Source organism: Botrytis cinerea, chromosome 15 (genome assembly GCF_000143535.2).
Source record: "Botrytis cinerea B05.10 chromosome 15, complete sequence".
NCBI classification, from domain to species: Eukaryota; Fungi; Ascomycota; class Leotiomycetes; order Helotiales; family Sclerotiniaceae; genus Botrytis; species Botrytis cinerea.
Genome location: NC_037324.1, coordinates 927,960 through 952,520, shown reverse-complemented (window position 1 = coordinate 952,520; position 24,561 = coordinate 927,960). Strand labels below are relative to the sequence as shown.

The 24,561-nt window shown below is 44.3% G+C and overlaps 11 protein-coding genes across 12 annotated transcripts; 5 read left to right on the top strand and 6 right to left on the bottom strand.

Moving 5' to 3' along the window:
* Nucleotides 1-100: 100 nt before the first annotated feature.
* Bcssl2 lies at nt 101-2,913 on the top strand. Its single transcript, XM_001558164.2, has 2 exons — nt 101-221; nt 277-2,913. Exons 1-2 carry the CDS (start codon nt 194-196, stop codon nt 2,784-2,786), a joined length of 2,538 nt encoding a protein of 845 aa, XP_001558214.1. The 5' UTR covers nt 101-193; the 3' UTR covers nt 2,787-2,913.
* Nucleotides 2,914-2,922: 9 nt separating this feature from the next.
* On the bottom strand, nt 2,923-3,739 carry BCIN_15g02690 (hypothetical protein). Its single transcript, XM_024697507.1, has 2 exons — nt 3,468-3,739; nt 2,923-3,418 (listed from the first exon to the last, which is right to left on the bottom strand). The coding sequence occupies exons 1-2, from the start codon at nt 3,599-3,601 to the stop codon at nt 3,022-3,024; spliced, it is 531 nt and encodes a 176-aa protein (XP_024553323.1). The 5' UTR covers nt 3,602-3,739; the 3' UTR covers nt 2,923-3,021.
* A 638-nt stretch (nt 3,740-4,377) lies between these two features.
* BCIN_15g02680 (hypothetical protein) lies at nt 4,378-5,403 on the bottom strand. 2 transcript variants are annotated; one of them, XM_001558162.2, is made up of 2 exons: nt 5,042-5,403; nt 4,378-4,973 (listed from the first exon to the last, which is right to left on the bottom strand). In XM_001558162.2, exons 1-2 carry the CDS (start codon nt 5,094-5,096, stop codon nt 4,441-4,443), a joined length of 588 nt encoding a protein of 195 aa, XP_001558212.1. In that variant the 5' UTR covers nt 5,097-5,403; the 3' UTR covers nt 4,378-4,440. The 2 variants fall into 2 exon arrangements, with proteins under 2 accessions (XP_001558212.1, XP_024553322.1); XM_024697506.1 differs by having other exon boundaries at nt 4,378-5,403.
* A 64-nt stretch (nt 5,404-5,467) lies between these two features.
* Nucleotides 5,468-6,674, top strand: BCIN_15g02670 (hypothetical protein). The gene has a single exon (XM_024697505.1). The coding sequence runs from the start codon at nt 5,563-5,565 to the stop codon at nt 5,935-5,937; it is 375 nt and encodes a 124-aa protein (XP_024553321.1). The 5' UTR covers nt 5,468-5,562; the 3' UTR covers nt 5,938-6,674.
* Nucleotides 6,675-6,757: 83 nt separating this feature from the next.
* Nucleotides 6,758-8,849, bottom strand: BCIN_15g02660 (hypothetical protein). The gene is made up of 4 exons (XM_024697504.1): nt 8,328-8,849; nt 8,196-8,265; nt 8,004-8,099; nt 6,758-7,953 (listed from the first exon to the last, which is right to left on the bottom strand). The coding sequence occupies exons 1-4, from the start codon at nt 8,384-8,386 to the stop codon at nt 7,102-7,104; spliced, it is 1,077 nt and encodes a 358-aa protein (XP_024553320.1). The 5' UTR covers nt 8,387-8,849; the 3' UTR covers nt 6,758-7,101.
* A 185-nt stretch (nt 8,850-9,034) lies between these two features.
* Nucleotides 9,035-11,012, top strand: Bcnpy1. The gene is made up of 3 exons (XM_024697503.1): nt 9,035-9,092; nt 9,178-10,104; nt 10,192-11,012. The coding sequence occupies exons 2-3, from the start codon at nt 9,481-9,483 to the stop codon at nt 10,819-10,821; spliced, it is 1,254 nt and encodes a 417-aa protein (XP_024553319.1). The 5' UTR covers nt 9,035-9,092; nt 9,178-9,480; the 3' UTR covers nt 10,822-11,012.
* Nucleotides 11,013-11,119: 107 nt separating this feature from the next.
* BCIN_15g02640 (hypothetical protein) lies at nt 11,120-13,702 on the bottom strand. Its single transcript, XM_001558158.2, has 2 exons — nt 11,661-13,702; nt 11,120-11,602 (listed from the first exon to the last, which is right to left on the bottom strand). The coding sequence occupies exons 1-2, from the start codon at nt 13,064-13,066 to the stop codon at nt 11,359-11,361; spliced, it is 1,650 nt and encodes a 549-aa protein (XP_001558208.2). The 5' UTR covers nt 13,067-13,702; the 3' UTR covers nt 11,120-11,358.
* Nucleotides 13,703-13,862: 160 nt separating this feature from the next.
* On the top strand, nt 13,863-16,153 carry BCIN_15g02630 (hypothetical protein). The gene is made up of 2 exons (XM_001558156.2): nt 13,863-14,581; nt 14,725-16,153. Exons 1-2 carry the CDS (start codon nt 14,150-14,152, stop codon nt 15,811-15,813), a joined length of 1,521 nt encoding a protein of 506 aa, XP_001558206.1. The 5' UTR covers nt 13,863-14,149; the 3' UTR covers nt 15,814-16,153.
* A 46-nt stretch (nt 16,154-16,199) lies between these two features.
* BCIN_15g02620 (hypothetical protein) lies at nt 16,200-19,374 on the bottom strand. The gene is made up of 3 exons (XM_024697502.1): nt 19,306-19,374; nt 19,126-19,238; nt 16,200-19,076 (listed from the first exon to the last, which is right to left on the bottom strand). Exons 1-3 carry the CDS (start codon nt 19,321-19,323, stop codon nt 16,529-16,531), a joined length of 2,679 nt encoding a protein of 892 aa, XP_024553318.1. The 5' UTR covers nt 19,324-19,374; the 3' UTR covers nt 16,200-16,528.
* Nucleotides 19,375-19,549: 175 nt separating this feature from the next.
* Bccdc12 lies at nt 19,550-21,355 on the top strand. Its single transcript, XM_024697501.1, has 4 exons — nt 19,550-19,851; nt 19,915-20,077; nt 20,143-20,453; nt 20,510-21,355. The coding sequence occupies exons 1-4, from the start codon at nt 19,747-19,749 to the stop codon at nt 21,089-21,091; spliced, it is 1,161 nt and encodes a 386-aa protein (XP_024553317.1). The 5' UTR covers nt 19,550-19,746; the 3' UTR covers nt 21,092-21,355.
* A 7-nt stretch (nt 21,356-21,362) lies between these two features.
* Bcpkp2 lies at nt 21,363-23,235 on the bottom strand. The gene is made up of 3 exons (XM_024697500.1): nt 22,911-23,235; nt 22,736-22,855; nt 21,363-22,684 (listed from the first exon to the last, which is right to left on the bottom strand). The coding sequence occupies exons 1-3, from the start codon at nt 23,030-23,032 to the stop codon at nt 21,556-21,558; spliced, it is 1,371 nt and encodes a 456-aa protein (XP_024553316.1). The 5' UTR covers nt 23,033-23,235; the 3' UTR covers nt 21,363-21,555.
* Between the last annotated feature and the right edge of the window lie 1,326 nt (nt 23,236-24,561).

The window sequence follows — 24,561 nt, the reverse complement described above, 5'->3', positions numbered from 1 at the left end:
AATGGTTCCTAAACAATGAATCCCAGGCTGAACCAAATAATTTTAGCGTGGAAAGCTTATTAATCAGCAACTCAGCCTTACGCCTCTCAGCTCTCCCACCGACATTAAAAGGGAAACCTAGATCATCGTTTCTCCAGTTCCTCTCAATAAACCAAACAACCCACAAGGTATAACTATTTGAAGGAACTTCGAGATGCCTCCAAAGAGGAAAGCCACATCAAGTATGAGGCTGTATACTTGCTTTAATATGAACCTGTAATGACTAACAATTCCCAGGTGTGAGAGGCTCTACCAAATCGAACAAAGACTCTGCTGTCTCTACACCAGGACCCGCAACTCCTCGTAGTAATATGAGCAGTGGTGATAGTGATGATGACTATCAAGACGGTACCGTAGACGAGCTTGAACGTCAAGGTCTAGAAGCTACAGAGGAGGAAAAAGCCAGTATTGCAAAGACTATAAATAAATTCTCAGCAGAGAGTTACAAGCCAAGATCGGATTCCAAATTAGTTAGGGACTCTGCTAGTCACCACTTTGGCAATAACGATTTTTCATACCTATCACTGAAGCCTGATCACGCAAATCGTCCTTTGTGGATAGATCCTGAAAAGGCGCGCATCATCCTAGAAAGTTTCTCTCCACTAGCAGCGCATGCTCAAGATTTCCTGACTACAATAGCAGAGCCAAAGTCGAGACCTAGCTTTTTGCACGAATATGCTTTAACACCTCATAGTTTATATGCCGCTGTATCAGTTGGCTTGGATCCAAAGGATATTGTTAATGTTCTTGACCGCCTTTCAAAGATACCCATACCTGAGAATGTTAAAAAGTTCATCATCAATTGTTCTCAGAGTTACGGCAAAGTCAAGCTGGTCCTTAAGAATACAAAGCATTATGTCGAAACTTCAGATCCTGACTTGCTACAACGTCTTCTTTCAGATCCCATAATTGGTCCGCTCAGAGTCCAAGGGTCAACTATTACAGCTATAGCACCTAGTATGGGCGCCTTGGTTATTCCAGGAACAAAAAATGCAGCTGGAGTTCAACAAACTGGGGAGAGACGCCAGAGTGTAACAGATAGACAGCAAGCAGGACAAGAACCTACGCAGGATGATATTTATGCGAAGCTTAACGAAGAGGACGACGATGACGACGAAGAAGAGGCGGTTCATTCGTTTGAGATTGCTGATAATTGTGTAGAAGCAGTACAAAAACGATGCCTGGACCTCGCACTGCCTGTACTTGAAGAATACGATTTTCGTAACGATGAAGTCAATCCGAATCTCGAGATTGATTTGAGGCCTAGTGCCCAAATTCGACATTATCAGGAGAAAAGCTTGAGTAAAATGTTTGGTAATGGTCGAGCTAAGAGTGGTATTATTGTGTTGCCTTGTGGAGCTGGGAAAACCTTAGTTGGTATCACCGCGGCTTGCACAATCAAAAAGGGTGTCATTGTCCTCTGCACAAGTTCTATGTCAGTTGTTCAATGGCGGCAGGAATTTCTAAAATGGTCCAACATCAACCCAGCTGATATTGCGGTATTCACTTCGGACCACAAAGAAAAATTTACAAGGAGTACCGGTATCATTGTCACAACTTATTCTATGGTCACGCAGACACGTGCGCGAGCTTTCGACGCCCAAAAGATGATGGATTTCTTGACGAGCAGAGAATGGGGGTTGATGCTTCTAGATGAGGTCCACGTTGTCCCCGCTCAAATTTTCAGAAAAGTCACCTCGTCAATCAAAACTCATTCGAAACTAGGTTTGACGGCCACATTACTTCGTGAGGATGATAAAATTGAAGATTTGAACTTCTTGATCGGTCCCAAATTGTATGAAGCCAACTGGATGGAACTCGCAGCTCAAGGTCACATTGCGAGAGTTCAATGTGCAGAAGTCTGGTGCCCAATGACCACTGAATTTCACTCGGAGTATTTGAAAGCACCCAGTCGCAAGCAGGGCTTGATATCTACAATGAATCCTCGGAAGTTCCAGGCGTGTCAGTTTTTGATAGACTATCATGAGAAGCGTGGCGATAAAATCATTGTGTTTTCTGACAATGTTTACGCCTTGCATGTCTACGCCCAAAAGTTGGGGAAAGTTTTCATTTATGGTGGTACGGTTCAGACCGAACGTCTTCGAATTCTGGAGAATTTCCAACACAATCCCAATATCAATACACTATTTCTTTCGAAGATTGGTGACACTTCTCTCGATCTACCTGAAGCAACATGTCTTATCCAAATCTCCTCTCATTTTGGTTCCCGTCGACAGGAAGCACAAAGATTGGGCAGAATTCTTAGAGCAAAACGTAGAAACGATGAAGGTTTCAACGCATTCTTCTATTCTTTAGTTTCGAAAGATACCAAAGAGATGTACTACTCTTCAAAGCGTCAGGCATTCCTTGTCGATCAAGGTTATGCATTCAAAGCTATCACTCATCTACAGGGTATTGAAGATCTCCCTGGTCTTGCATTCAACACACCTCAGGACCGAAGAGAGCTTTTACAAAACGTGATGCTTCACAACATGGACGAGGAGAAGTTCCAGGAAGATCTCAGAGATGATTTGTTCCATCGAAACGACGGCAAAGCCAGACCGAAAAAGAAGTCGAATGTTAGAAGAACGGCGGGCAAACTCGCGGACTTGGCTGGTGGACAAGATATGGCATATGTTGAGCAAAATAGGAGTAGAAATAAGGATCTGAAGAAGAACAAAGGAGAGAGTTCTGCTTTCTTCAAGAAAATGGAGAGAGAGCGACAAAAGAGAAAACTTGCAGATTAGAGGTTTATTTTTTATGGGCGCAAAATGGTTGGTTAAATTGACATGAGGATAAATGGTGGTGAGGCGTTAGTCTGATGGGAAGGAGCTTTTACGGGTCATTTCCATACACAAAATAATCTTATACACAAACCGATAATGATATAACCTGAAATTTATTGCTGCGCTTTCTTTACTGGTGTTGTTACACGTTTTATACATTATTTATTCTATGTAAATTGTGGTCCAACCCAACTCCTCACATAGTCTCCACATCCTCCTCCACCCACTCCAAATCTCCCTTCCCCTTAAAACACTCCAGAATATCCGCCTGCTCATTCAGCAAATACCTATCCGTTGGTCCTCCAATCTTCCCCAACTTTCTCCACCGTTCGAAATCTTTCGAGTTTCGCTTATCCCCGTGTGCTTCCTTTGCGTGTTCCCAATGTCCTTGCGAGAATGCAAGTAAAGTACTGATTTTCTTATTGGGGATATCGTAGACAAGAGAGCAGATTGTTCCGGTTTCTTCAAGCCAGTTGCATTGCCAGAGAGCACCGGGACGGATGCACTGGAAGGAACAGCGTTGGTAGTTGACGCGACCGGCCATGGGCCCTCCATGGATGGCGTAGATTATTAGGGTAGGGTGAGCGAAGTACCTGGGGGTGTTAGGGGAGTTGGAAGATGGGATGGGGATAGGAGGGCTACATCTCATATTTCCATTTCTCGGGATTTCCGTTCGCGTCCTGAGCTGCGTAGTCGTAAATGAGATGGACGTCTTTGATGTCTTTTTCGAATTGGGAGAGGATCGCTGGGTCTGTTTTCCCGTGGACGGTAGGCATTGTGAATGCTTGTATTATGTATAGAAAAAGAAGGAATTGGAATTTGAATATTTAGAAACTTAAAAGTGGTATGTGAAATGGAAATCGTTAGTAAAAAAAGCAAGGAATATAGAGTAGGTATATATACTCAAGATGATCAAAGAACTACCATATCACCATCCGAATGATCTAGCTCCAAGCCGTTTCCACGCCTAATCCAGAAACCGAGGTCTTCCCAGGAACAGGAGAAGCTAAAAATGTATGTGGGGTGGGGTCAGAATGATGCGGGATGACGATTATAGAACCCGGGCCAGACCAATTTAGAATAAAGTTCTATCAAAAGCCACAAAACATGGTTTTTAGGATAGATTCAAAAATACGAACTCCCATTTTGTGCCACAGAAAGCACGGCATCACATTGAAAAGACACCTTCGTTACGAACTCAAACTTAGTGCTGCGTAACAAGTAAACTTGTATTGGAATCAGAACATTTCTGTCTGGATGCTTTGAGGAAGTCCTGTTTCCTCGATGGGGCTAGGGGACGATCTGCCGGCCAGAAAAGTTGTAAAGAAACTCATAAGATGCCATTTTAAGACTAAAGATTACCTGTCGCCCAAACCTAGTACCTCTCCTAAACGCGGCACTTGCGGCGATATCATGTACATTCGAACAATTTGAGTTTTGTGAAATCAGGAAAAGAGGATTCATTGCGTGAAATGGGGCAAGCACGTCGGATGGAGGTCGGAAAGGTGGATGATTAATCGCTAGTTCGCACGTGACAGTACACATATGGAAGTCGCGCGACCAAAAGCAATGTCTCAAATTCATTTTCAATAGTCAAAATATCCAACTCGCTCTATCATCCACTTGTCCCAACAAAAACCACAAGCACGGCTGCATATGTTGCAGTTGCAGCGACTGTTTCCGTGTTATTTGCTCGAAGAACAAGACTTGTGATTCCAGCAAACAATACCACAGCTATACTCGTCGTCACTAGACTCTTCGTCAAATTCTCCCCAATTCTCATAATAAGCATGGGGACTATAAGACTTAGTCCACCAGTAAAAGCGACTATAAATCTTGCGAGTTTATCTACGAAGAGAGAAACTTGTTCTGGCGGCTCATGTTTGAGAAATTCGTCTGTACGAAGCAGTTGCTCGCACTTGGAGTATGCTAGTTGACGTGGTAGACGCGCTTTTAGCCACTTCCTTAAAGGGTCAACTGGAATCAAAGATTGATCTGGGAGACGACGATAAAGTGAGTTAAAAGGGTCTCCTGGCAAGGCGGCAATCTCGGGAAAGGCATGTGTGAGATCTAGACGCTTTTCATGTGCCTGAGACCCGCTGATATTTTGAAGGCTAGAGAAAAAGGCATAATCTCTAATTGCATCGGCTTTGAAAGTGATGTGTTATTTGTCTGAGGATTTCATCTTGCTCTGTTTTTCTTTGGGTGAAACATACCATACTGGTGCAAGGTTGAACTGAGATCTCGAGTAACGTCGTCAGATGCCGCCATGTTTGTCCACGAGTTACCCTTTTTCCTTGCCAATTCATTTTGGAGACGAACTATGTTGAGTCTTTGCAATTAAACGAATGCCATGAAACGCGGTTCTCCCATCGTATTGGCATAATGGAATAGCCGCTCTTCATAGGACTTTGTCTCTGCGATAATCCCGGCTCCTGGCTTTCTCGGTCCGCTCATGGCAAATGTTGGCCTGTCAGAAAATTATTGTGTAATTGATTGAGACAGCAAACTTTCAATTCATAACGGACTTCGTTGGAGTCTTTACTTTCGGCTCAATCCTTGCTTATGCAACGACCTCAAATGGTAATATGCAGGCGCTCATGTGATCATCTGCGGGGCAGCACTATCTGTTTTCCGCTCGTGAATCAAATGTAACCCAAGTGCGATTTTTTGAGATCAAAATCTGGGACTGTGTTGGATCTATAGATTATCTGGTCTCTAAAACGCTTGTTTTGTGATGTCTGAATACATTTCGGGCAGCGAAGGCAATGATGGCGATGCTGATTTTGCCGTCAACACACAGAATGATTCGAATAATCCAGAGAGCACCGCAGAATTTGAACTACCAAAATATGACATCCCAGATTACAGTATGGATGATCATCTAACTACAATGGACATTTCGAATGAAATTTGCGCAGATTACTGGCGTGGCCGATCAATGCTTTTCGAAATCGCCCGAAAAGAACGGCGGTGGACCTCGTTTGTATTCAGAAATAAAGATACAAGAATGAAGCTTGCTGGGCCCGCATTGGAATTAGATCGTGCTTTCTACACTATGATATATGATTACCGCATTCACAGGGCTGTCGGTATTAATATTAGCTCATAGTCTTCTTATGGACGCTACAAATCATCAAATTTCAAGGGAGAACTCCTTGAAAAGTTGCAGGAGTTGATTTTAAATGATCTGGAGATTAAAACATTTCCAGATAAGTTACCTACATCCCAAGAAATTTTGAGCTTCCGGTTCTAATACAGTCTCTTGACTACAGCTAGCGCAACTGCGACCCTCTTGGGACTGAACAAGCGGCTTCGTGACGACTTCATACAACCTCTCAAGCAATGCATGGTGAACAAGCAGGAAGTAGACTATAAAGATCTCCTGGAAAAAGTTACAGAAATCCACGAGGAAGTTGTGGACTGTTACCGCTATCTGAACCATCAGTTTTCGCAACGCGAGGAAAAGATTATGGAGAAGGCAATGATAGGTTTTCCGGAAGAAAATCAGAGTCGAATAATGCCTGCACGAGGAGGATATCAGAGTCGTAAAGTACTTGGACGAGGAGAATATCAGAGTCATAAAGTACCTGTACGAGAAGAACATCAGAGAGAAAAATTACGACAAGGAGGTTTTGGAGACGATAAGATCAGAGACGAGAAGAAGATTGGAGACGAGGAGTACCTGGACGTACATAATGGGCTGAAGACATGATATGGGAATAAGGAGCAACACTACATGGCTCTGATTCCGATCTGCAATCAAACTACTACCTGCTCTCGTCTTTTGATCTTCTTATTTCTTAGGCTGTCGTTCTTTATGATTGGGAGAATATGAGTATTAATATAGCTTTGATGTTCAGTTTCATATATGATAAATTGAAGATATAACATAGAAGCAAGAGTGATACTATACGGCTTCGATTTCCATTTGCAAGCAAACTATCACCTACTCCTGTTCATTTATTTTACTAATTATGGGATTGTGGCTCTTTAAATCAAGATCTTAACTTTGACTCAATTTTATTGTGATGATACAAGTTTCCAAAATACCACCTTAAAATTAAAACGCAAATTTATCCCATTCCATCCTATCCATCCAAGATCCTTTTATTTTTCCAATTTTCATAAGAAATTGTCGTTCCACGTGTAGTGTACATAGTGACACAGATACTATACTTCACAACCATCACGCCTCATCCCCTTTCACCGAGCTTTCGGTGCCTACTCAATTTTAGTTCTCACTACATTTCAACACTTTTCATACCCATACTTATCAAGCCACGATACCATTCGTCTCTCCATTCCCTTGAACAGCCGCTTCCTCTTCTACCACCTTCCCTTCTCCATCTCCGTACAAAAAGAATTGTACAAAAACTCCTGCGTCCAATAATAACGTACCCGCGCTACCTGCTAGCCAACTCGCATTGACAGCAATGTAGCGAAGGTATTCGGATCGCGCTTCGCCACTTTCGCACTTGGAGTGTCCATGTCTTGAGGCTGTCAGACAGGGGGCTTCGTAAGCGAAGATGGAAAGGACGTATGTCAGATTTCCTATGCAAGCGAATAAGAAGAAAAGCATCGAGATTCCCTGAGTAGATTTACGGCGATGGTTAAGGAGAAGTTGAGGGACTCGAGAACTGAGATAGAGGACGGCGCAGAGGTAGCCGAAGGTTTGTCCCAAGGGAGAAAATGTTGGGCTGGTATGAGTGGGTGAGTGTTTATCGTGTGTTTTGTGAGATTGAGCAGAAGAGGAGTTGGATATCCACCAACCGAGAACACCAGCGATACAGACGAGGATGATGCTGAAGAAATTGAAGAGGAAAGTTTGCATTGGGGAACTTTTGGCTTTCTTGGTGGTGGGTGTATCGTTAGAAGAAGGGGAGTCCAGAAGCGGAACAACGGGAGAGAGATGTTGAGCTGAGACAGAGGTGCCGCTATGTCTTCTCTCTAAGCCATTGAGGAGAGCGGTGGTTTCGCTGGGTGTGCTAGCTGCTATGGCTGCATAGGTGGGTTTGGGTGGGGTTGGTGGTGGCTTAACTTCGTCGCGCCAAGTGAAGCCCTTATAGTAGAAGCACTGGCCTAGAAGAACTATGTCTGCTATGGTGTAGTATACGGCGAGGATAATCTAATGATATTAACATCGATGTCACATGAGGTTTATTGGACAATATTTACCATTGTAGGAAGAACACCTTGGAGCATCGCACCCCAGATGTTGAAAACATCACCGGCAAGCCATATAATAATGAATTGTAGAGATAATCCATCAGCCTACCAAATATCAGCACATTGCCCTCAGTCAATTGCCTCCAACAACCCAATTGGCTTGCAAGCAGAACCTCAATGGCCGTATATGAAAGTACTCACCGAGCCACGTCTCCAATTCTCAATAATCTGAGGACTGAAAACCACTATCCAACAAGCAATCGATATCGAACTAATTCTCATCAGCAACTTCCCTTATCCAAGTTTTTCGGGCCAAGCTCGATTGACACATACCCACATATCCCCGAGATAGCAGTAATATCCAAATTCAAATTCTGAGTCGGAGGAACCATCTTGAGTTTTTGTACAGACCCAATCTCCAAAGAAGTGTAAATCTATCAAATATGAACAACCCAAAAATGAAGGTCTGCCGTGGAAAAATAAAACAAGCTCTCCAAGTTTTCCTTTCAAAAAAGCAAAGAAAAAAGTATGACTCAATATCTGGACCAAACCCTAATATGATCTGACGTGCAAATGTGGCGGTCTACCAAACCTCTATCGTAATGGTAAGACAAAAAAGGATTGCAATGCCCTCAACTCGAGCCAACTTCTCGAATGATCGATATTCTAGTATCGTATCCTGGTCGCAGCAAAGGAGCGAGATATGAAGTGAACACGGTATGTATAGTGTTTTGGAAGGCTCTTGGTGAAGTATACAATGATTACGGTGAAAGATACTTTGTTCAAAGCAAGGTTTGTAGTTTGGAACTTCACATGACTAATGTTCGTCACATGATGCGGCCACTTGTCCGATTCTAGGTGTCCTGGCTGGGACTGGGACTGGGACTGGGACTGGGGTAGTTGTCAAATGGATATTGGACGGAAGTCGGCGGGGGAGAGAGAAGACGTCATTAGTTGTTTATTTCTGTAACTTATCGATTATGCAACTTACATGGAGTTTGAACGCTTCAATTGTGATGCTCGAACTTTGATGTTGATTCGAGGTCGAATTGAAGTGAAATGGACCGGAGAATTTAAGAAACATAGGGGTTTCCGAAGGTAAGACACAGTCTCACGGCTAGATATCTATCGACATTGTTACCCCTCGGCTGCTTGTAATACATACTAATCCGTTCTCCTCAAGATGACTCCGGCAATGCGAACAAGCAAATGGGTGAAACGACTTTAATAATCATAAGTGGATGACTATCAATTCGAAATGTGTTTGTTGGCTTAGAAATCCCGAGGGTCGGATTTTAGATAAAAGATAGAGTGGCCACCCCACTATTTCCTTTCTAGGTAGATTGGATCCTTCTCTCTCTCTCTACTCGAGTATTCCCAAACATTATAATATATAAACCCTCCCCAGAACACTCATCTCACCCTCACTCACCCTCGCTCACCCTCTCTTCCTCATCGCCACCATCCAAACCACAATATCCAAGCCATGCCCTCACCCTCTCTCCCGCCTCCCGCCCACCCCGACGTCGACTCCATGCTAACCCGCAAATTCGGCCGCGAAGTAGCCAACTACTTCTCCGGCTCGCCTCTCAACCGCGTTTCCTTCCTCCGCGCCAACCATGATTTCATCTCCAGCGCATTCACACATCCCGCCACCAATTTCCTGCTTCTTAACAATCTCGCTCCGCTGACTAAAGATCCCAGTCACCTGGCCTACTCCTCTCACTCCGACATCACGGGATTGACGGGACAGAACCCATTTGAAAAAGATGAGGAGACGATGATCAAGGAGTTTAATTCTTCAAAGACGTCGCCCTTGGTTTTATTCCTGGGCTTGGATGAGAGGAGTAAAGATAAGGAAGGATTCAAGCATGGGATTTACAGCGGGATTCCGTATTTCGCTATCGACGTGACCCCGAAAGGAACATACGAGAACGAAGCCAATAGCGTGGTCAAAGCCATGCAGGAGAAGGGATTGGTGTTTCAAGAGGGAAGAATGCTTATGAGTCTAGACGCACAAGAAGCTGCGATTTTTGCCCAGGCCAGAGCGCTTCTGGATTGGAATGCTAGGAATCCTTTCTGTGGGGGCTGTGGACAACCTACGCTTTCTGTAAGTTCACTCTACTTGGAGATGAAAAAAAAAAACGAAGAAAAAAGTCTCCAGTTTGGAATATTACCAAAACTAACAAAATCACAGGTCAACGCAGGTACCAAACGCGTCTGTCCCCCCACAGATTTCGCCTCTCTCCCCACCGCCCAAGCAGGAACCAACCCCGCAACCCCCACCCAAAGAGCCTCCTGCGCAACGCGCAAAGGCGTATCCAATCTCTGTTTCCCACGGACCGATCCCACCGTCATCATGGCGGTCGTCAGCCACGACGGCAAACGCGTTCTCCTCGGCCGTCAAAAGCGCTGGCCACAATACTGGTACAGCGCGCTGGCCGGGTTCTGCGAGCCCGCCGAATCCGTCGAGGAAGCCGTGCGTCGCGAAGTCTGGGAGGAGTCCGGCGTGAAACTCGGTCGCGTTGTCATTCATAGTACCCAACCCTGGCCCTATCCTGCGAATTTGATGATCGGTGCTATTGCCCAAGCGTTACCGGATGGCGAGAAAATTCATCTGGAGCATGATCCGGAATTGGAAGATGCGAAGTGGTTTGAGATGGAGGAGATTAGGGAGGCGTTGTTGAATGGAACGAGTCCGTTGGGAGAACCGGCTAGCGAGGGATATAAGGAGGGGAATCTGAGGTTGCCTTCTTTCACGGCCATTGCAACGCAATTGATCAAGGCGGTTGCGGATGGCTTTTTGGGTGAGAGTCCTAAGATTTAACGGGGGAATGAGACGTTGCGAGTTGGTTACATAGAAGTCATGCGAGCTGGATTATGAGGATATAGAAATTAGAATATTTTTGTATTGTTGAGAATTGTAGATAGTCTATGTTTATACTATCTAGATGGTAAAATTACGATTTGATGGCGAATGGATCATACGACACTTGAATGTCAAAACAAAGTTGAACATCCAAATACAAAATTTATTCATGTTTTGGAAATGGGTGAAATCTTATCTGATAGATGATCGAACGTTCATACCCTCGCTAACTGAACACGGTACTGCAATAACAAACTGCAACAACAAGTAGGCAATAAAGTCATTTCATTCCTTCATCAAAATCATCTATCATCAATCAGAGCACAGACATATGTTCTAGTCTTGTCCGATCTATCTAAAAACCAAGGGTAGAAAGTAACAATCTATCTCAGATCTCCTACCAATTCCACCTCGTGCTATCCAGCCGTGTTGTTCCATTTCATACATTATAAGCAGAAAACATTATCACGAGATACCAGCCAACTACTCTACACATTAAGAATTTGTCTCGGCGAAATTAGTTCCATCTCGTTCTCGTCCCCCTTTAACACGAGGGGAACCGGTAAGAAAATCTCCAGACGTTGCTTCTTCGGGGGGTGGAGTAAGACTTTTCTCCCATTGATTCATCATTGTAGATACTGTTTTCTTAAGATTACCCGGTTTCAATTGATCGAGAGCAGGCCATGGGATTTCATCCCTTCTTGACGGCGAGTCTGGCGGGTTGTTTGAGTCCATGATGCTGTGATAGTATTGTTAGTGAAAATTTTCTTTTGCTAGGAACAGAATGAAATTCTCACTTTACTTCATCTTCGCCGCTTGCATTTCCAGGAGTCACTGGACCGGATAGTGTGGAACTACCGCTCCATCTCATGGGCGATTTGGGAGCGGGAGGATCCCAATTGGACCAATCGTCATCGTCGATGGTGGCAGTAGGGAAGGAAATTGGCCTTGCGCGCTTCTTCTGAACGTTTGTGGGTTTCATGGGTGCCGCAAGAGTATCAGGGTCTTGCCATAATGCGCCTCCCAAATCTAGTAGAGCGGGATTATCACCGGTTAAGGAATCCCATGTTCTTTGTGATGATGGATCTGGTCTTGGTGATTTGCCTCGTCGTCCTCGTAGACTGCCTTTACTAATTCGCTTATTGAGTCCACGTTGTGATGCATCCAAGCTTGATCGTTTGTTCGCCGTGCCATTGACCGCTTCGTCTCCTACTGTAGCTTGGCGCAGGTCCTCGAGAAAAGTCCATAGCCCAGCTTTGACATCTTCTGTAATTTGCTTCACTCCATGTGTCACCCCTAGTCCTCCTTGATATGAATGTCTATTTGCTCGATTGGTGTTGACCCTGGAGATGCCAATACTTGTATCCGGCATAGTTGTGCTTCTTGGGAGGTCGACGGAGGTTGTTCCGTTGGATTCGGGAAGTGTGGAATTGTGCGTCATTCTTTCTGGGGAAAGGAGCGAAAGTGTGCGGGTATGACCGCCAGTTATGATCTTCCTTCGTGGATTTTTCTGATCTTTCGGTAGGTGAGGAAGATTGGCAAGAAAAGCTTTCTTTCGGTCCATATCTATACTTTGTTTGGGGGTCGTAAGTATGTTCTCATCAGCAGACCCGCGCTCAGTTTGCACAGGTTGAAGCTTCTCGACATGGCGAATCTCTGCTCTCTTCTTTGTTGCTTCATGGTTTGCCCATTGTTTTTTCAGCTGCTTGAGTTCATTTTCGGCTTTGTCCAGCTCCTCCTTAAGTTCAAGAACCCTCCTTTCCTGACTAGCTAGGGCGACTAGAAACCCGTTTGAATCGTTTGGCGACAGGATAACGTTGGGATCTGCAGGCGTGCCGGGAATTGATGGAGCATTTGATGAAGTCGGAGTAGCTCTGACTGATTCAAGGCCGTTGCTTGGAGCAACGGGGAAAGTTAGTGAAAGTCGATTTGGTCTTCTTGAAGTATAAGATAGTGCACGATCTGGTCGTACGATGGGTCGCGGTGGTTGGTTTGGAGAGAAGTTTACTCTATTGGGTGAAGTACCAATATGGGGACTTGGTACATCAGTAGGTTGATCGGCCCCTGTTAGAATTGATTCAACAGAAGCACGATCAATTGAGGTTGTTCGGTGGTGGAATGAATCCATGGTGCATATTGGAGAGAATAAGTATATATAATGATCACAGAATAGTGGAATGAAGGTAATTTTGAATATAAGCATTCAATGTTGAAGAAATTCTTGTGTTTATGTTTGTGTTATCGTAATCGAATAATCGTTATGCATTTGGCAAGTAGGGGAGCCGATATGTCAACAAATAGCCAAAAAGGAGTATGAAAGCGAGCAAGAAAAGACCGAGATGAGATGAATAAAGGAACAGAAAATGGAGTTGTAGGTATTTTTAGATTTCTGATCAAATGGAAACGAATTCGACCATCACCAACACCAGACAAGAGAAATGGAAGTGTCCGCAATCGTTCCAAGAAGAAAACTTGTTTTTGGACGCAGAACGATGAGTTGTGTTGTGTTGTGTTGTGCTGTGTTGTGAGGGAAGTCAAGTGCAGTGAAGGACAGGAAAGACATCAACGTTTCTGTCTTACTCCATCCAGGCTCGAGTATTTGTTGAAAGTGTTCTAGGTTTGTCTATTGGGATTGAAATTGGAATAGTTCTTGTTGTTGTTATGATTATTATTATTTATTACAGTTTCATGCTAGCCGATCCTTGGGTTGCCTAGGTAGTATGTCGTTGTCAAGACTTATATAGCAAGACTTGTGAATTATGGACGACTTTGGATGATTTTGGATGCAGGTGACGAATATCCCCGTCAATTCTGGGGGTTGATGGGTTTGGAACAACCCTGGTGTTTTGTTTAGATGGCATTGATAGAGTGGATGAAGAATGAAGAAACAAACAAATGGGATGAACTCTGGATTGCATTTAGACGTGCACGTGACAGGTCGAGACAGTCTAGGCCTTTTCAAGAGAAAGGGGAAATTCAATGTTCAAATCAACAAGCTCGGAAGTTATAAACTCCGACTGGAGCCATCAAGGTCACGAGATTTCGAGCTGTTTTCGTGTCTCCTAGCCCATCTAGCCCATCTAGTGTACTTTCGGTTGCAGTACAGTTTCCGCGCGACTTGAATTGGTCTATAATAAAGAGATATCACTACGCATCCATCTCTATACAACTGCAACTATACACTCTTCCGAAATATGAACATAGTCACATATTCGTTCTCTTGTTCATCAGCACAACACGTCTTATCTCACCTGCTACCTACTTATGCTGAACATCACTTCTTACAATGAAAACTTTGCCATTCTACAAAGTATGCAAACTCCTAGACGAACTCGAGGGCTTGATCTGCAGGTTTCCGCCATTGCTTCCCAAGATTTTGAAGGAGAAGGTGAGTGATGCCTGGATTCGTTGGTTCAAACTCCATCGCGATACCTTGGATGCTATGTATAAAGACGACCCTTCGGTTTTATTTACCCTTAAACCAGAGGTTCTGGATGATCGAGACTACGACGTCCACAAAGTAACCTTCGAACGCTTCCTTGCTAGGTATTTTTATATGACTGTCGAACAACGTGCCACATTCAAAGAGTTCGAAGAGGGGGATGGGACATTGATACCTGTGTGGAATCCCAAGGCTGGTCGCGATGATTTAGTTAGGAATGATATAGGCTATCGTGTACAATGTATCATGAAGTATATAGGACGAGATACGAATCAGGTCAGTATATTCGTTCGGGGGAAGCTATTCTCTTGAGATTACCCCATGAATGGACTCACGCTTCGACCGAGTGAAGTATGATCATGGGCTCCTTCATGTGATGTACAAACTTGCACAGGCACTTTGCTAAAACACTCTCATAGGAGACAGTCGTTGAACATATGAAAGTCACCGTGCAAGAGATCGAGGATACTCTAATCACCATTGCTGCTCAGAACGAAGGGTCTTCAGCTACTATAAAATCTCTCGCAGATCCAAATGACAAAGACACCTGGGACCGCCTTGGACTGATATACTCGAGGCTTCAAAGCTCTCAAGGAAAATGGCTCACTCGTGTTATTCATAAAGACTTTGGGTTCCAGGTTCCAGTTGATATTTTAGTTACAGCGGTTCACACAAGCTTCCCTCGGGATCTAGAGGTAAAGGCTAAGTTTGATGTCAAAAATCTGGTACCAATTCGAAGGCGGGGTGATACAGGAATCATCATGCCTAGTGTCATTCAACCAAGACGGCTCTTTACAAAAGATCAAGGCACCCAAACTATGCCAGTTTCGTTGGTCGCACGATCAACCAAGTCCCTAAAACTGATTTCGCCTCCATCAACAAGACAATCAAGACCTCTCGTTTTGTCCGATTCTTCAGTGTCTTCCTTGAATGTTATGAAGTCACTGCCGCAACAAATGCTTCCAATAATCTCTAAAAACGTCGAGATTCCTCAAATCACACCGAATAGGCCTACCCATAGATCTCGTCGGATGTCTCTAGAGCAATTAAGGTCTCTACAGAAAGTAAACTCTTCTGAACCTCTTACCGAAACCATCTTTACCGGCACTGGTCAATGTAAGCAAACAACAAACTGTGCCTTCCATAACGCAATATTCATACTCTCCCCTTGCATTTCCTCCCACCTCTGGCTAACCGACCTCCTCAAATCCCACGGCGCAACCTACATCACCTCCTTACTGCCTCTGACCCGTAAAGTCCTCCCCAAACGCTGTCTCAAAACCGGCAAAAGAGTCCGCAAAATTGCGCTCGTCGAACACGGCAGAATAGATCAAACCATCGCTTTCATGAAGCAAATTGGCGCCCTTCAACTCACGAGATCAAACGGTAAACGTGATTGGATAGAGGCATGCGATTGGCGTTTATTGGAGAAAATCGCTGGGTTGGAGAAAGGCAACGAGAATATCCAGGCTGGTATTTGGGAACGTCATCGCTTGGGTACAGTTTAGCGTATCGTTTTGCATGCAAATATTTACCGACGAGGCGAATGTTCGCATAGCTCTTATTGTTTATAGACATACGATCGCTCGCCTTTCAATGAGTATGGATGGCTTATGGTTACAAAGCATTTTTATTTTGTATATGGGGAGGTTGGTATTTTGATTAGAGCCAACGGATGCATTGGAAAGACACCACACCCCGCATTCTGGATACCCCTATTCGCTTCGCAGATCGCTTTTGGTCTACGCGTTGGATGATACCCACCCACGCTTTATGATAGATATACATTTATACATGTACATATTACATATACGTATTTATGCTTACAAAATATCAAATAAAAATACAATAAATTGTGAATTTACACGACATGCAACTTCCCGTGCATTTGGAATGTGAGCGATGAGAAAAAGCGGCTGATGATATTTTAATAGTGAGTGACCTTTTATTCTAGAAGAGAAGGATCTGCATCGAATAGAGATAGGGGTGAAGATTGTGATGGGAATGTAAATATTTATGCAAAAGAGAATTTGGCGAGACTGATGTTGATTTGCAGACAGAGTATGCATCCTGATAATTGATCAACGAATATACAAGATCTTCCAAAATTGGGAGGCGACAACAACAACGAGAACAACAATAATAATACACACAACCAAGTTTTCAAAAATGAGTACAAAAACCAGCTTAAATTTTTTTTCCTTCCATATAATATGATACAACCTAATCTAGACCAATCCATTCCGCCTCATCATCATCATCATTAATATCCACATCTTTGACCACTACATCCTTCTCCCCTGCATCTGTACCCTCGATTCCCTTTTCTAATGGTTGATTAAGTAGATAATCAATCATGTAAACATTTTCATCCGCCAGCCTTCTCAAATCGTCTCTAATCCTGCCCACTGCTCTCCCCACAATTCTTAGTTCTGAGTCCACTAGAATTCTATTTTCGCCAACCCATTGACCATGGGAAACGAGTATCGCTTGGACCCAGAGTAAGCAAAATTCCAGATGAGGGGATTCCTCCGTTTGCATGGCTACAAAACGCAGCAGACGAGGAATGTAAACGACTGGTAATTCAGCGACTACGAGCGCGATGTTGGGGTGTGGGATACCTTCGAAGACTTGACGGAGGAGCGGAGCTTCGTTGAGACGGAATGCCATGACGAGAGCTTTGAGGTAATCTTTTTCGATGTTGAGGACGTGGAGAGTGGAGGAGGGGGTGACGGCGAGATCGAGATCGATGGGGTCGAAGAGGGGCATAGTGTCGAGACTGTAGATGAGGAGTCCTTCTGTTGAGGCTGCGCAGAAGGATCTTCCTGTGGGAGAGAAAGCCACGCCGGCAACGCGTACTTCGGGGAGTCTTTTGCGGACGGAAGGATCTCCACCGCGGGTTGATCCGGGGAGAGATCGATCGATGCGGTCTTCGAGGTCAGAGGCTTCACCTTGCTCATCGATAAGACCGGCTGGTCCACCTTCGGTCAAAAGTTTGCTGTTGAGGAACTCTTGCGTTCCGGATAGGGATAAGTTGACACTGACGGTAAATCGCTTCAGTAAGACGAGGGAGTCTACAGAATACAAACATATGTATTTACTGTTACCACCTGCAAGAACACAGGATCCGTCTGCGCTATATCTAAGGGACCCGAAACTTTTGTTGCCCGCAGCATTAGCGGCGGTTCTTCGGTCGGTTATTTTTCGACCACCTGAAACGTCTCTTCGGCCATCAACACCTGACTGTTGTTCAGCTTCTGAAACGGACCAGAATGTCAACTGTCCATCTAGTGTTGAGACAGCAAGCTGTAGTGAATCGGGACGGAATGCGACATCTAATACATCCGCTTGAAGTTGAAGCGGTTCGCTCGTTTGTGTACGGTCAAAAATAGACCAAATTCTAACTGTATGATCCCAACTTCCACTTACTACTACACCTCCATTTGGCGCAAAAGCTAGTGATGATACAGGTCCCTCGTGACCTGATAATCTATCTAGTAATTGACCAGTCTGTACCGACCAAATATGGATATCGAAAGAATCTAAAGATCCCGCGCAAACGACTTCGCCACTGGGATCAACTGCTAAGGATGAGAATGAAAGTCTAGTGGGCGCTGTAAAAGTACGGAAATTTCGATATCTTATCAAATCCCATGCTCTTATCGACCCATCAAGACTTGATGTGAAAAGAACATTTCCTCTCTTGGCAAATTCACAAGCCGTGACTCCACTGGTATGTTCTGTGAAAGTGACTATACAGAAACCAGTATTCACATCCCAAACTTTTATCTTTCCGTCGTCAGCAGTGGTGATAATCTTTTGTCCGTCTGGGGAGTAAACCAAGGAATTCATTGAATCGAAATGGCCTTGTTGCTTCAAGATATATGATTCTGATTGCCATTCCCAAACTAAGAGTTGCCCCAGCTTTGAGGCTCCAAATGCGAGCCATTCTCCAGACTTGTTAATTGTGACGAAGTCAATATCGTTTTGTGAGATACTCAAGGTATGGATCATGTTGAATTCTGGCATTTCGTAGAGTCCAAATACACCATTCGAGAATCCTGCAACCAAAAGATTCGTTTCGGCATGGTATGCAACACAATTGACCTTAGCGTTGTTCTGTAGGAAGTAATGTCGCTCCGTAATTCTCCATTGCATGTGCGAGTCGTCGTCCGGATTTTCCATATCCTCATCCTCATCCTCTGGCTCAGGAGCATTGGGGTTCCGTATATACGCCCATTGAAATACTGCTCCGTCCTTACTACAAGTGTAAATAGTCTCCTGATCTTTCGAAAACCATGCGCCCATAACACCTTCTCTGTGGCCCGCCAATGTAGTAGGTATAAAGGTTTCTTCTGGATCCAAGCTCCATATCCGGGCTGTCAAATCTTTTGCTGCACTAAGGAAAAAACGAGAATCACTCGACCATTCGATGCTTTGAACAGTATCATAGTGACCGGTATATACTCTGTGTCTAACAAATGGCGCAAACTCTAACTCCCCTTCTGAATTTGTATCCGGTGTTGAGGGTGTATGCCATACTTCGATCATTCGTCCAACTCCCACAGCGAAATGGCGCCCAGATGGCGAAAACGATATGGCGGATACAGCTGATTTGAAAGAAAAGTGGTGAAGGACAATCCTTCTCGGTACATTGGTCAATATCGCGCGGCCATCTTCATCGACTGAAAGCAATAAGTTTCCTCGCGGCGCAAGTCCCAACCGTGCTATATTCTTTCGATGTGCGAATGGAAGTGTATGTGACTTATTACTGAAATCATATCAGTATATGAATATTCACCTCAGAGGGTGTAACTCACTTTACTAAATCAAAAACTGTGACTCTGTTCCCTACTGGAGAAAATAGACATGATCCATCTGGACTGAAGAGAAGGTTTCCTTGGCTGTAAACAGTCCCTAAGAGATTGGAGAACTAATTGAGTATTTAGTAAGTGACAGTCCTATCTAGATATATCAGGACGTTAAGCAATGGGACTCACCTTAAATTCCGTCTTCATTGTTACCGATTTAAGGGCATATTAATATTGTGAGATGAATTTCTGAGCTTCAAAATCTTATCGCATTGCATGGATTTGGATTTTTTTCAAATTAATTAATCCGAAAAGATAATCCGATATGCAATTCCATGGAGCTAACCAATATTAGTTAGCGTCTATTAGTATCTCTAGTGGCTTTTGGCCTTTGGGGGTTCTCTAGCCGAAATAAGGAATCAGTCAATTCCCAGGGGCAGCTTGTACTTCGAATTTCACCCCAGCAATACGATTATTATTCTCCTGAGTACCAGACCGTTCGTTCAACCACAAACCCACCGACAGCAATATCGGAAAACAATTAATTTTCAAAGGCATCACAACGTTCCCATCTATTTCTCCTTCTTCAATACCCTTGCAATCATCGAACTCAGTAAATAGATAATCACCATGGCACCACCCACCGCCGAAAGCGCTTCCCCCATCGGAATTGCGAATTTGCCCAACCAAAGACACAAGATTGTCGCAAAGAGAGGTGCTGCCTTCACTATTATGGTATGTGGTTATCTATGCTGCTTTCAAATCTCTCAGCAACTTTATACTAATCACCTCTTGTAGGTCGCTGGCGAATCTGGACTTGGAAAGACAACCTTCATTAATACCCTCTTCTCTACCACAATCAAAAACTATGCCGATCACAAACGCAGACACGCAAAGCAAGTGGATAAAACTGTTGAGATTGAAATCACAAAGGCTGAATTAGAAGAGAAATTCTTCAAGGGTATGGAATCCAACACATTCAGTTCACTTGAGATAATTAATTGGCCATTGTTGACACTGTCTTAGTTCGTTTGACTGTTATCGATACACCTGGTTTTGGAGATTATGTCAACAATCGCGACTCCTGGATGCCAATCATCGAGTTTTTGGATGATCAACATGAGTCCTATATGTTGCAAGAGCAACAGCCTCGCCGTGTTGATAAAATCGATTTACGTGTACACGCTTGCTTGTACTTCATCCGACCTACTGGCCACACACTGAAACCCCTCGATATTGAGGTTATGAAGAGACTCAGTTCAAGGGTAAACTTGATTCCAGTAGTTGCTAAGGCTGATACCTTAAGCCCGGCTGATTTGGCCCGTTATAAGCAAAAGGTATAGTGTATTTGAGTAAACCATTATCGTTGTCGAAGTTAACGTATTTTCTACAGATCCAAGCTGTCATTGAAGCACAAGGTATCAAGATCTACACACCACCTATCGAGGAAGATGACGAGGCTGCTGCTCAACATGCCCGAAGTTTGATGGCTGCTATGCCATTTGCAGTCATTGGCTCAGAGAAGGATGTCAAGACTAGTGATGGACGTATCGTTAAGGGTCGTCAATACGCATGGGGTGTTGCTGAAGTCGAGAACGAAGACCACTGCGATTTCAAGAAGTTGAGATCCATTCTTATCCGAACACACATGCTCGATCTCATTCACACTACCGAAGAAGCACACTACGAGGCTTACCGCGCCCAACAAATGGAGACTCGCAAATTCGGTGAAGCTAGACCTAGGAAGCTTGATAACCCTAAATTCAAGGAAGAGGAAGAGAGCTTAAGAAAGCGTTTCACCGAGCAGGTTAAGATTGAGGAGCACCGTTTCAGACAGTGGGAGCAGAAGCTCATCAGTGAGCGTGATCGTTTGAACAAGGATTTGGAGAGTACACATGCTGCCATCAAGTCCTTAGAACAAGAACTTGAGCAAATGCAAGGCGGTGCCGCAACTCGCAGTCACGGCCGTCGTTAAATAAGGCGTGCTTGGGGGAGAATGTTCTAATCTAAAATTGGATTGTGAGGATGTATCGGGGGCACCCGAGTATGGATGATATGATAGCAGGTGATGCTGAGAGAGTTGCAAGACGGGTTGTTCTGCAACATGTGGTTTTTCTTTTTTCTTCGACAGTTAACGTTCAGAAGGCCTCTTAATTCTAAATAGCTTCTTATGAGAGGCTTCTATTTCCACTAGTTTTAGCCACGATGTAATTCATGCTCCTTCATGATAATTTGTTCACTATACTTCCTACTACTCTTCATGATTCAGTTCTTGTGTTGTATATCACCGCCTGACCGCCTGTGCACTGTGGCCGTCGCAAACCCATGAACTTTAACGCCTAGGTGAAGTTGGAAAAGGAAAGTGCAAGTCTGCTTTATTGATATCCATCATCGCATGCAAAGAAAGCCATTCCGGGTATATTCAAAAGTCATGTCTTACTATATAGCATCCATACTAGCCCTCGTTGTCAACTGTTCATTCTTATTCCCCAATTTCGAAATCTGTAAAAATGCATCACAGCCATATCCCTCTAAACTGTGTAGCTCTAAACTCCCAGCCCAGTATTCGGCGTAGACTCGACTCAATGGTAAACCCATACCCAGACGGAGATTGGGAGGGCGACTGGTGAGTGAAGAGAGGGATGTTTCGTGTGCTGTGGAGCTGGGACCTACATTCCCCCCAGTCGCTGCCATCGCTGCTGTTCCTTCGGATCCTTGCGACTCGGGCGCTTCGTCTGTTACGCGCAGTTCTTGCATTGTAGCAGCCATTTTTGGTACCTGGTTGAGGTTTTCAAGACGTTGATTACTGCGGGGTCCTTTACTGAATGCCCAGAGGTATGGAAGAATATCTCGAGGTATACCGCCTCCTTGATCTGATACTCGGATTATCACATGTTGGGGCGCTTCGCAGACTGTTATGTCGATAGGAGGAGGAGGTTGGTTTTTGTTTCGGCCGTTTCTCTGCTTTTCGACAACCGCTTGCACGGAGTTTCGTAGTAGTTCACCGATTATGTATTCTAGATGGCTGAGGATATATGGAAATGTAGCTTCGACATGTCCAGCAAGCCGTATTTCAGGCATCATGGTGGAGGGGCCATAAGTAGCTGACATTAAAGCTTGAACTTCATTGCCTACTCGTTCGACTACCTCCTTTGCATTGCACTTCAAGAAGACTTCACCAACAAACTCAGACTCCGCTGGTTTCCCATCGGGAAAATTCCACTGTGAATGGAAAGTTTCTGTTAAAGCTAGATGTTGCTCTGCGATAACTCGTCGCGATATTCTCGATCGCAAAATTGTGTTCATAAATTTGTCCATGTCCGAAGGATTCATTAAATCTCGGCATTCCAACACGCCCATTGCTAGCTTTGGTATTACGGTAAGATGCTCTTGTAGGGTAGTGCTAATGACTTTGCATAGTTTGTCGTTATCTTCTAGTGTCTTGATATCGCGCACTCTTCGCAAGCTCTCAAATGCTTTGTAGTATAACTCGTAGACTTGACTCATATGCGGATTGGTGACGACGACATAGGGGAGCGTTTGCATGTCTCGTATACGGTGTGCTAATCTACCCTTGTCAGCCAAAGCCATAGAAGCAGTAGAAAGAATGTCTATTCACCTGGTTGGAAGCTCTGTTCTCACATAGTTCGCGGAGCTTATAAGTCGTGCTTCAGTCAACGACCGTCCGAAGACCATGAGTTGGCGCAGACTAATGGGTCTCGCATCTTTGGCAACCCATCTAGCATGGTCAGCAAAAGTATACGAGAGTTCAGACAATAGCTTCGTATTCATACTCATCTAGCGGCGATGCAGGTCTCCATGGTGGTATATGTATCTTCGAGCATTGCTGTAGACGCCCAGCTGCATGTGTTGAATTTGTCACTTTGGTTGCATTTTGCGAAAATAATCGCAGCATACCGACGATTCCATGCGTGTAGGAGGGGAAAATATCCACCTCAAACCGAACTCGATCTCTGCGAGTTATGTTGTTGAGGAAGGGAAGTTGGAGTTGTACTCGGGATACAAGACCTGTCTCGTGGGCTAGAAAAGTTTAGGAGGGATTTATTTACTTCTCTATGTACTAGATAGCCTAGAGCTCAAGCTTGATTTCCGCATACCTAGGGATCGTATATCTGTAGGGGATTTCGATTGCCGATTATCGGAGTCACCAGGATTAGCCCCGCTCTGCAGTTACATTCTCACCCGGGTTGTGGCAGTCACGTGCTATGCCTCCCCAGGCTTACTAATGATCGGGTATTAATCGGGCCTCCAAAGATCTGGTGTCCCCACGGTCCCCTTACGAGTAAAGAGATGAGATTGTTCTAATTATGTCTGCTGTGCTCGTATCACGCAGACGAAACATCTTAATAAGATTTTGGTCTTTCGGTCGTATACGCAATATGCAAGCTCATACTGGCAGACCTAGGCATGTCTATCACTCAAATTAGATTGGCTTGGGACGAGATGGAAGGGCCATAGTATTTTCCTTCCTACGATGAAACCGGTAAGGTCCAGCTATCAAAAGAACTGCTGGTGGTATGTATCAGGCTATATATATATATAAGCTTACAATTCCCATCCAATGCGACCACAGCGATGGTGGCTACAATGGCCACTGCTATCTGCCATGGCTATCACCAACACACACACACACGCCAAGTTCAAGTAACTTGAGACCGGCAATTACCTCCGGTGATGTTTAGTAATCATTCTTTGTTCTTTCGCGATTTTGATAAAGGTTTGAGATAATTCCTGGATCAGATATCGCGGAATTTCGACCTGGAAAGTCTTAGATCATTCGACTTTGGGATGTCATTGCTCGTTTCAAAGAAAGGGAGGTGGAATTACAGCGCCCGCAGTTGCAAGCTGCTTTGATACCCGAGCCCCTTCATCTGTTCGCCTGTTGACGGGACTTTGTGCATGGGTACATTGGTTCCTAATACACCAGACTGATTGAAAGTTAGATGTCCTCACTCAAATGTAGATAGGTTTGTTCATCAGCTACAACAGTAAGTTGTCCTTTGCTTATGTGTAGCTTTCTTGATAGCTGTCTAAACGAGATCTCCGCTATTGAATCTAGATTGTACACGACGATTGATCTTCATGTACAGTACGATACGTCCGATCAAGTTATGCATATCACCAACCATGTGATGCGATGCAATACAAACAATTAGACACCTATTCTGGAAGCACCAGCACTCCCCAATGCCTTGGTGTCCTGCCTCTGAATCACTCTCCCGATTCCCGAAAGTGTGTTTGCCTCCCGGCCATCAAACTGGCCCGATCTACCAAATTTCAAAATTTGAAGCAAAGCCAAGAATTTCATCTACACCTGTTTGCCTACCTAAGGTCCCTTTGAATCAACAATATACTTTTTTTATAGCTTTGACAAGCGCTGTGATGATTGATGAATAAGGATTGATTCATGTGAAGAAGCGCAGT

What these genes read in the sequence shown, in the direction of transcription:
- Bcssl2 (XM_001558164.2), top strand. Translation starts at nt 194, where the DNA reads ATGCCTCCAAAGAGGAAAGCCACATCAA. An exon ending in AAAGAGGAAAGCCACATCAA is followed by an intron (nt 222 to 276) that starts GTATGAGGCTGT and finishes AACAATTCCCAG; the next exon opens with GTGTGAGAGGCTCTACCAAA.
- BCIN_15g02690 (XM_024697507.1), bottom strand. Translation starts at nt 3,601, where the DNA reads ATGCCTACCGTCCACGGGAAAACAGACCCAGCGATCCTCTCCCAATTC. An exon ending in GAGAAATGGAAATATGAGAT is followed by an intron (nt 3,419 to 3,467) that starts GTAGCCCTCCTA and finishes TAACACCCCCAG; the next exon opens with GTACTTCGCTCACCCTACCC.
- BCIN_15g02680 (XM_001558162.2), bottom strand. Translation starts at nt 5,096, where the DNA reads ATGGCGGCATCTGACGACGTTACTCGAGATCTCAGTTCAACCTTGCAC. An exon ending in TTCAACCTTGCACCAGTATG is followed by an intron (nt 4,974 to 5,041) that starts GTATGTTTCACC and finishes TCACTTTCAAAG; the next exon opens with CCGATGCAATTAGAGATTAT.
- BCIN_15g02670 (XM_024697505.1), top strand. Translation starts at nt 5,563, where the DNA reads ATGTCTGAATACATTTCGGGCAGCGAAGGCAATGATGGCGATGCTGAT.
- BCIN_15g02660 (XM_024697504.1), bottom strand. Translation starts at nt 8,386, where the DNA reads ATGGTTCCTCCGACTCAGAATTTGAATTTGGATATTACTGCTATCTCG. An exon ending in AGAATTGGAGACGTGGCTCG is followed by an intron (nt 8,100 to 8,195) that starts GTGAGTACTTTC and finishes GATATTTGGTAG; the next exon opens with GCTGATGGATTATCTCTACA. An exon ending in AAGGTGTTCTTCCTACAATG is followed by an intron (nt 7,954 to 8,003) that starts GTAAATATTGTC and finishes TAATATCATTAG; the next exon opens with ATTATCCTCGCCGTATACTA.
- Bcnpy1 (XM_024697503.1), top strand. Translation starts at nt 9,481, where the DNA reads ATGCCCTCACCCTCTCTCCCGCCTCCCGCCCACCCCGACGTCGACTCC. An exon ending in GTGGACAACCTACGCTTTCT is followed by an intron (nt 10,105 to 10,191) that starts GTAAGTTCACTC and finishes ACAAAATCACAG; the next exon opens with GTCAACGCAGGTACCAAACG.
- BCIN_15g02640 (XM_001558158.2), bottom strand. Translation starts at nt 13,066, where the DNA reads ATGCTTATATTCAAAATTACCTTCATTCCACTATTCTGTGATCATTAT. An exon ending in AGCGGCGAAGATGAAGTAAA is followed by an intron (nt 11,603 to 11,660) that starts GTGAGAATTTCA and finishes ATACTATCACAG; the next exon opens with CATCATGGACTCAAACAACC.
- BCIN_15g02630 (XM_001558156.2), top strand. Translation starts at nt 14,150, where the DNA reads ATGAAAACTTTGCCATTCTACAAAGTATGCAAACTCCTAGACGAACTC. An exon ending in TAGGACGAGATACGAATCAG is followed by an intron (nt 14,582 to 14,724) that starts GTCAGTATATTC and finishes ACACTCTCATAG; the next exon opens with GAGACAGTCGTTGAACATAT.
- BCIN_15g02620 (XM_024697502.1), bottom strand. An exon ending in ACAGTTTTTGATTTAGTAAA is followed by an intron (nt 19,077 to 19,125) that starts GTGAGTTACACC and finishes ATATGATTTCAG; the next exon opens with TAATAAGTCACATACACTTC.
- Bccdc12 (XM_024697501.1), top strand. Translation starts at nt 19,747, where the DNA reads ATGGCACCACCCACCGCCGAAAGCGCTTCCCCCATCGGAATTGCGAAT. An exon ending in GTGCTGCCTTCACTATTATG is followed by an intron (nt 19,852 to 19,914) that starts GTATGTGGTTAT and finishes CACCTCTTGTAG; the next exon opens with GTCGCTGGCGAATCTGGACT. An exon ending in TGGCCCGTTATAAGCAAAAG is followed by an intron (nt 20,454 to 20,509) that starts GTATAGTGTATT and finishes TATTTTCTACAG; the next exon opens with ATCCAAGCTGTCATTGAAGC.
- Bcpkp2 (XM_024697500.1), bottom strand. Translation starts at nt 23,032, where the DNA reads ATGCTGCGATTATTTTCGCAAAATGCAACCAAAGTGACAAATTCAACA. An exon ending in CCTGCATCGCCGCTAGATGA is followed by an intron (nt 22,856 to 22,910) that starts GTATGAATACGA and finishes TGACCATGCTAG; the next exon opens with ATGGGTTGCCAAAGATGCGA. An exon ending in AGAACAGAGCTTCCAACCAG is followed by an intron (nt 22,685 to 22,735) that starts GTGAATAGACAT and finishes TGACAAGGGTAG; the next exon opens with ATTAGCACACCGTATACGAG.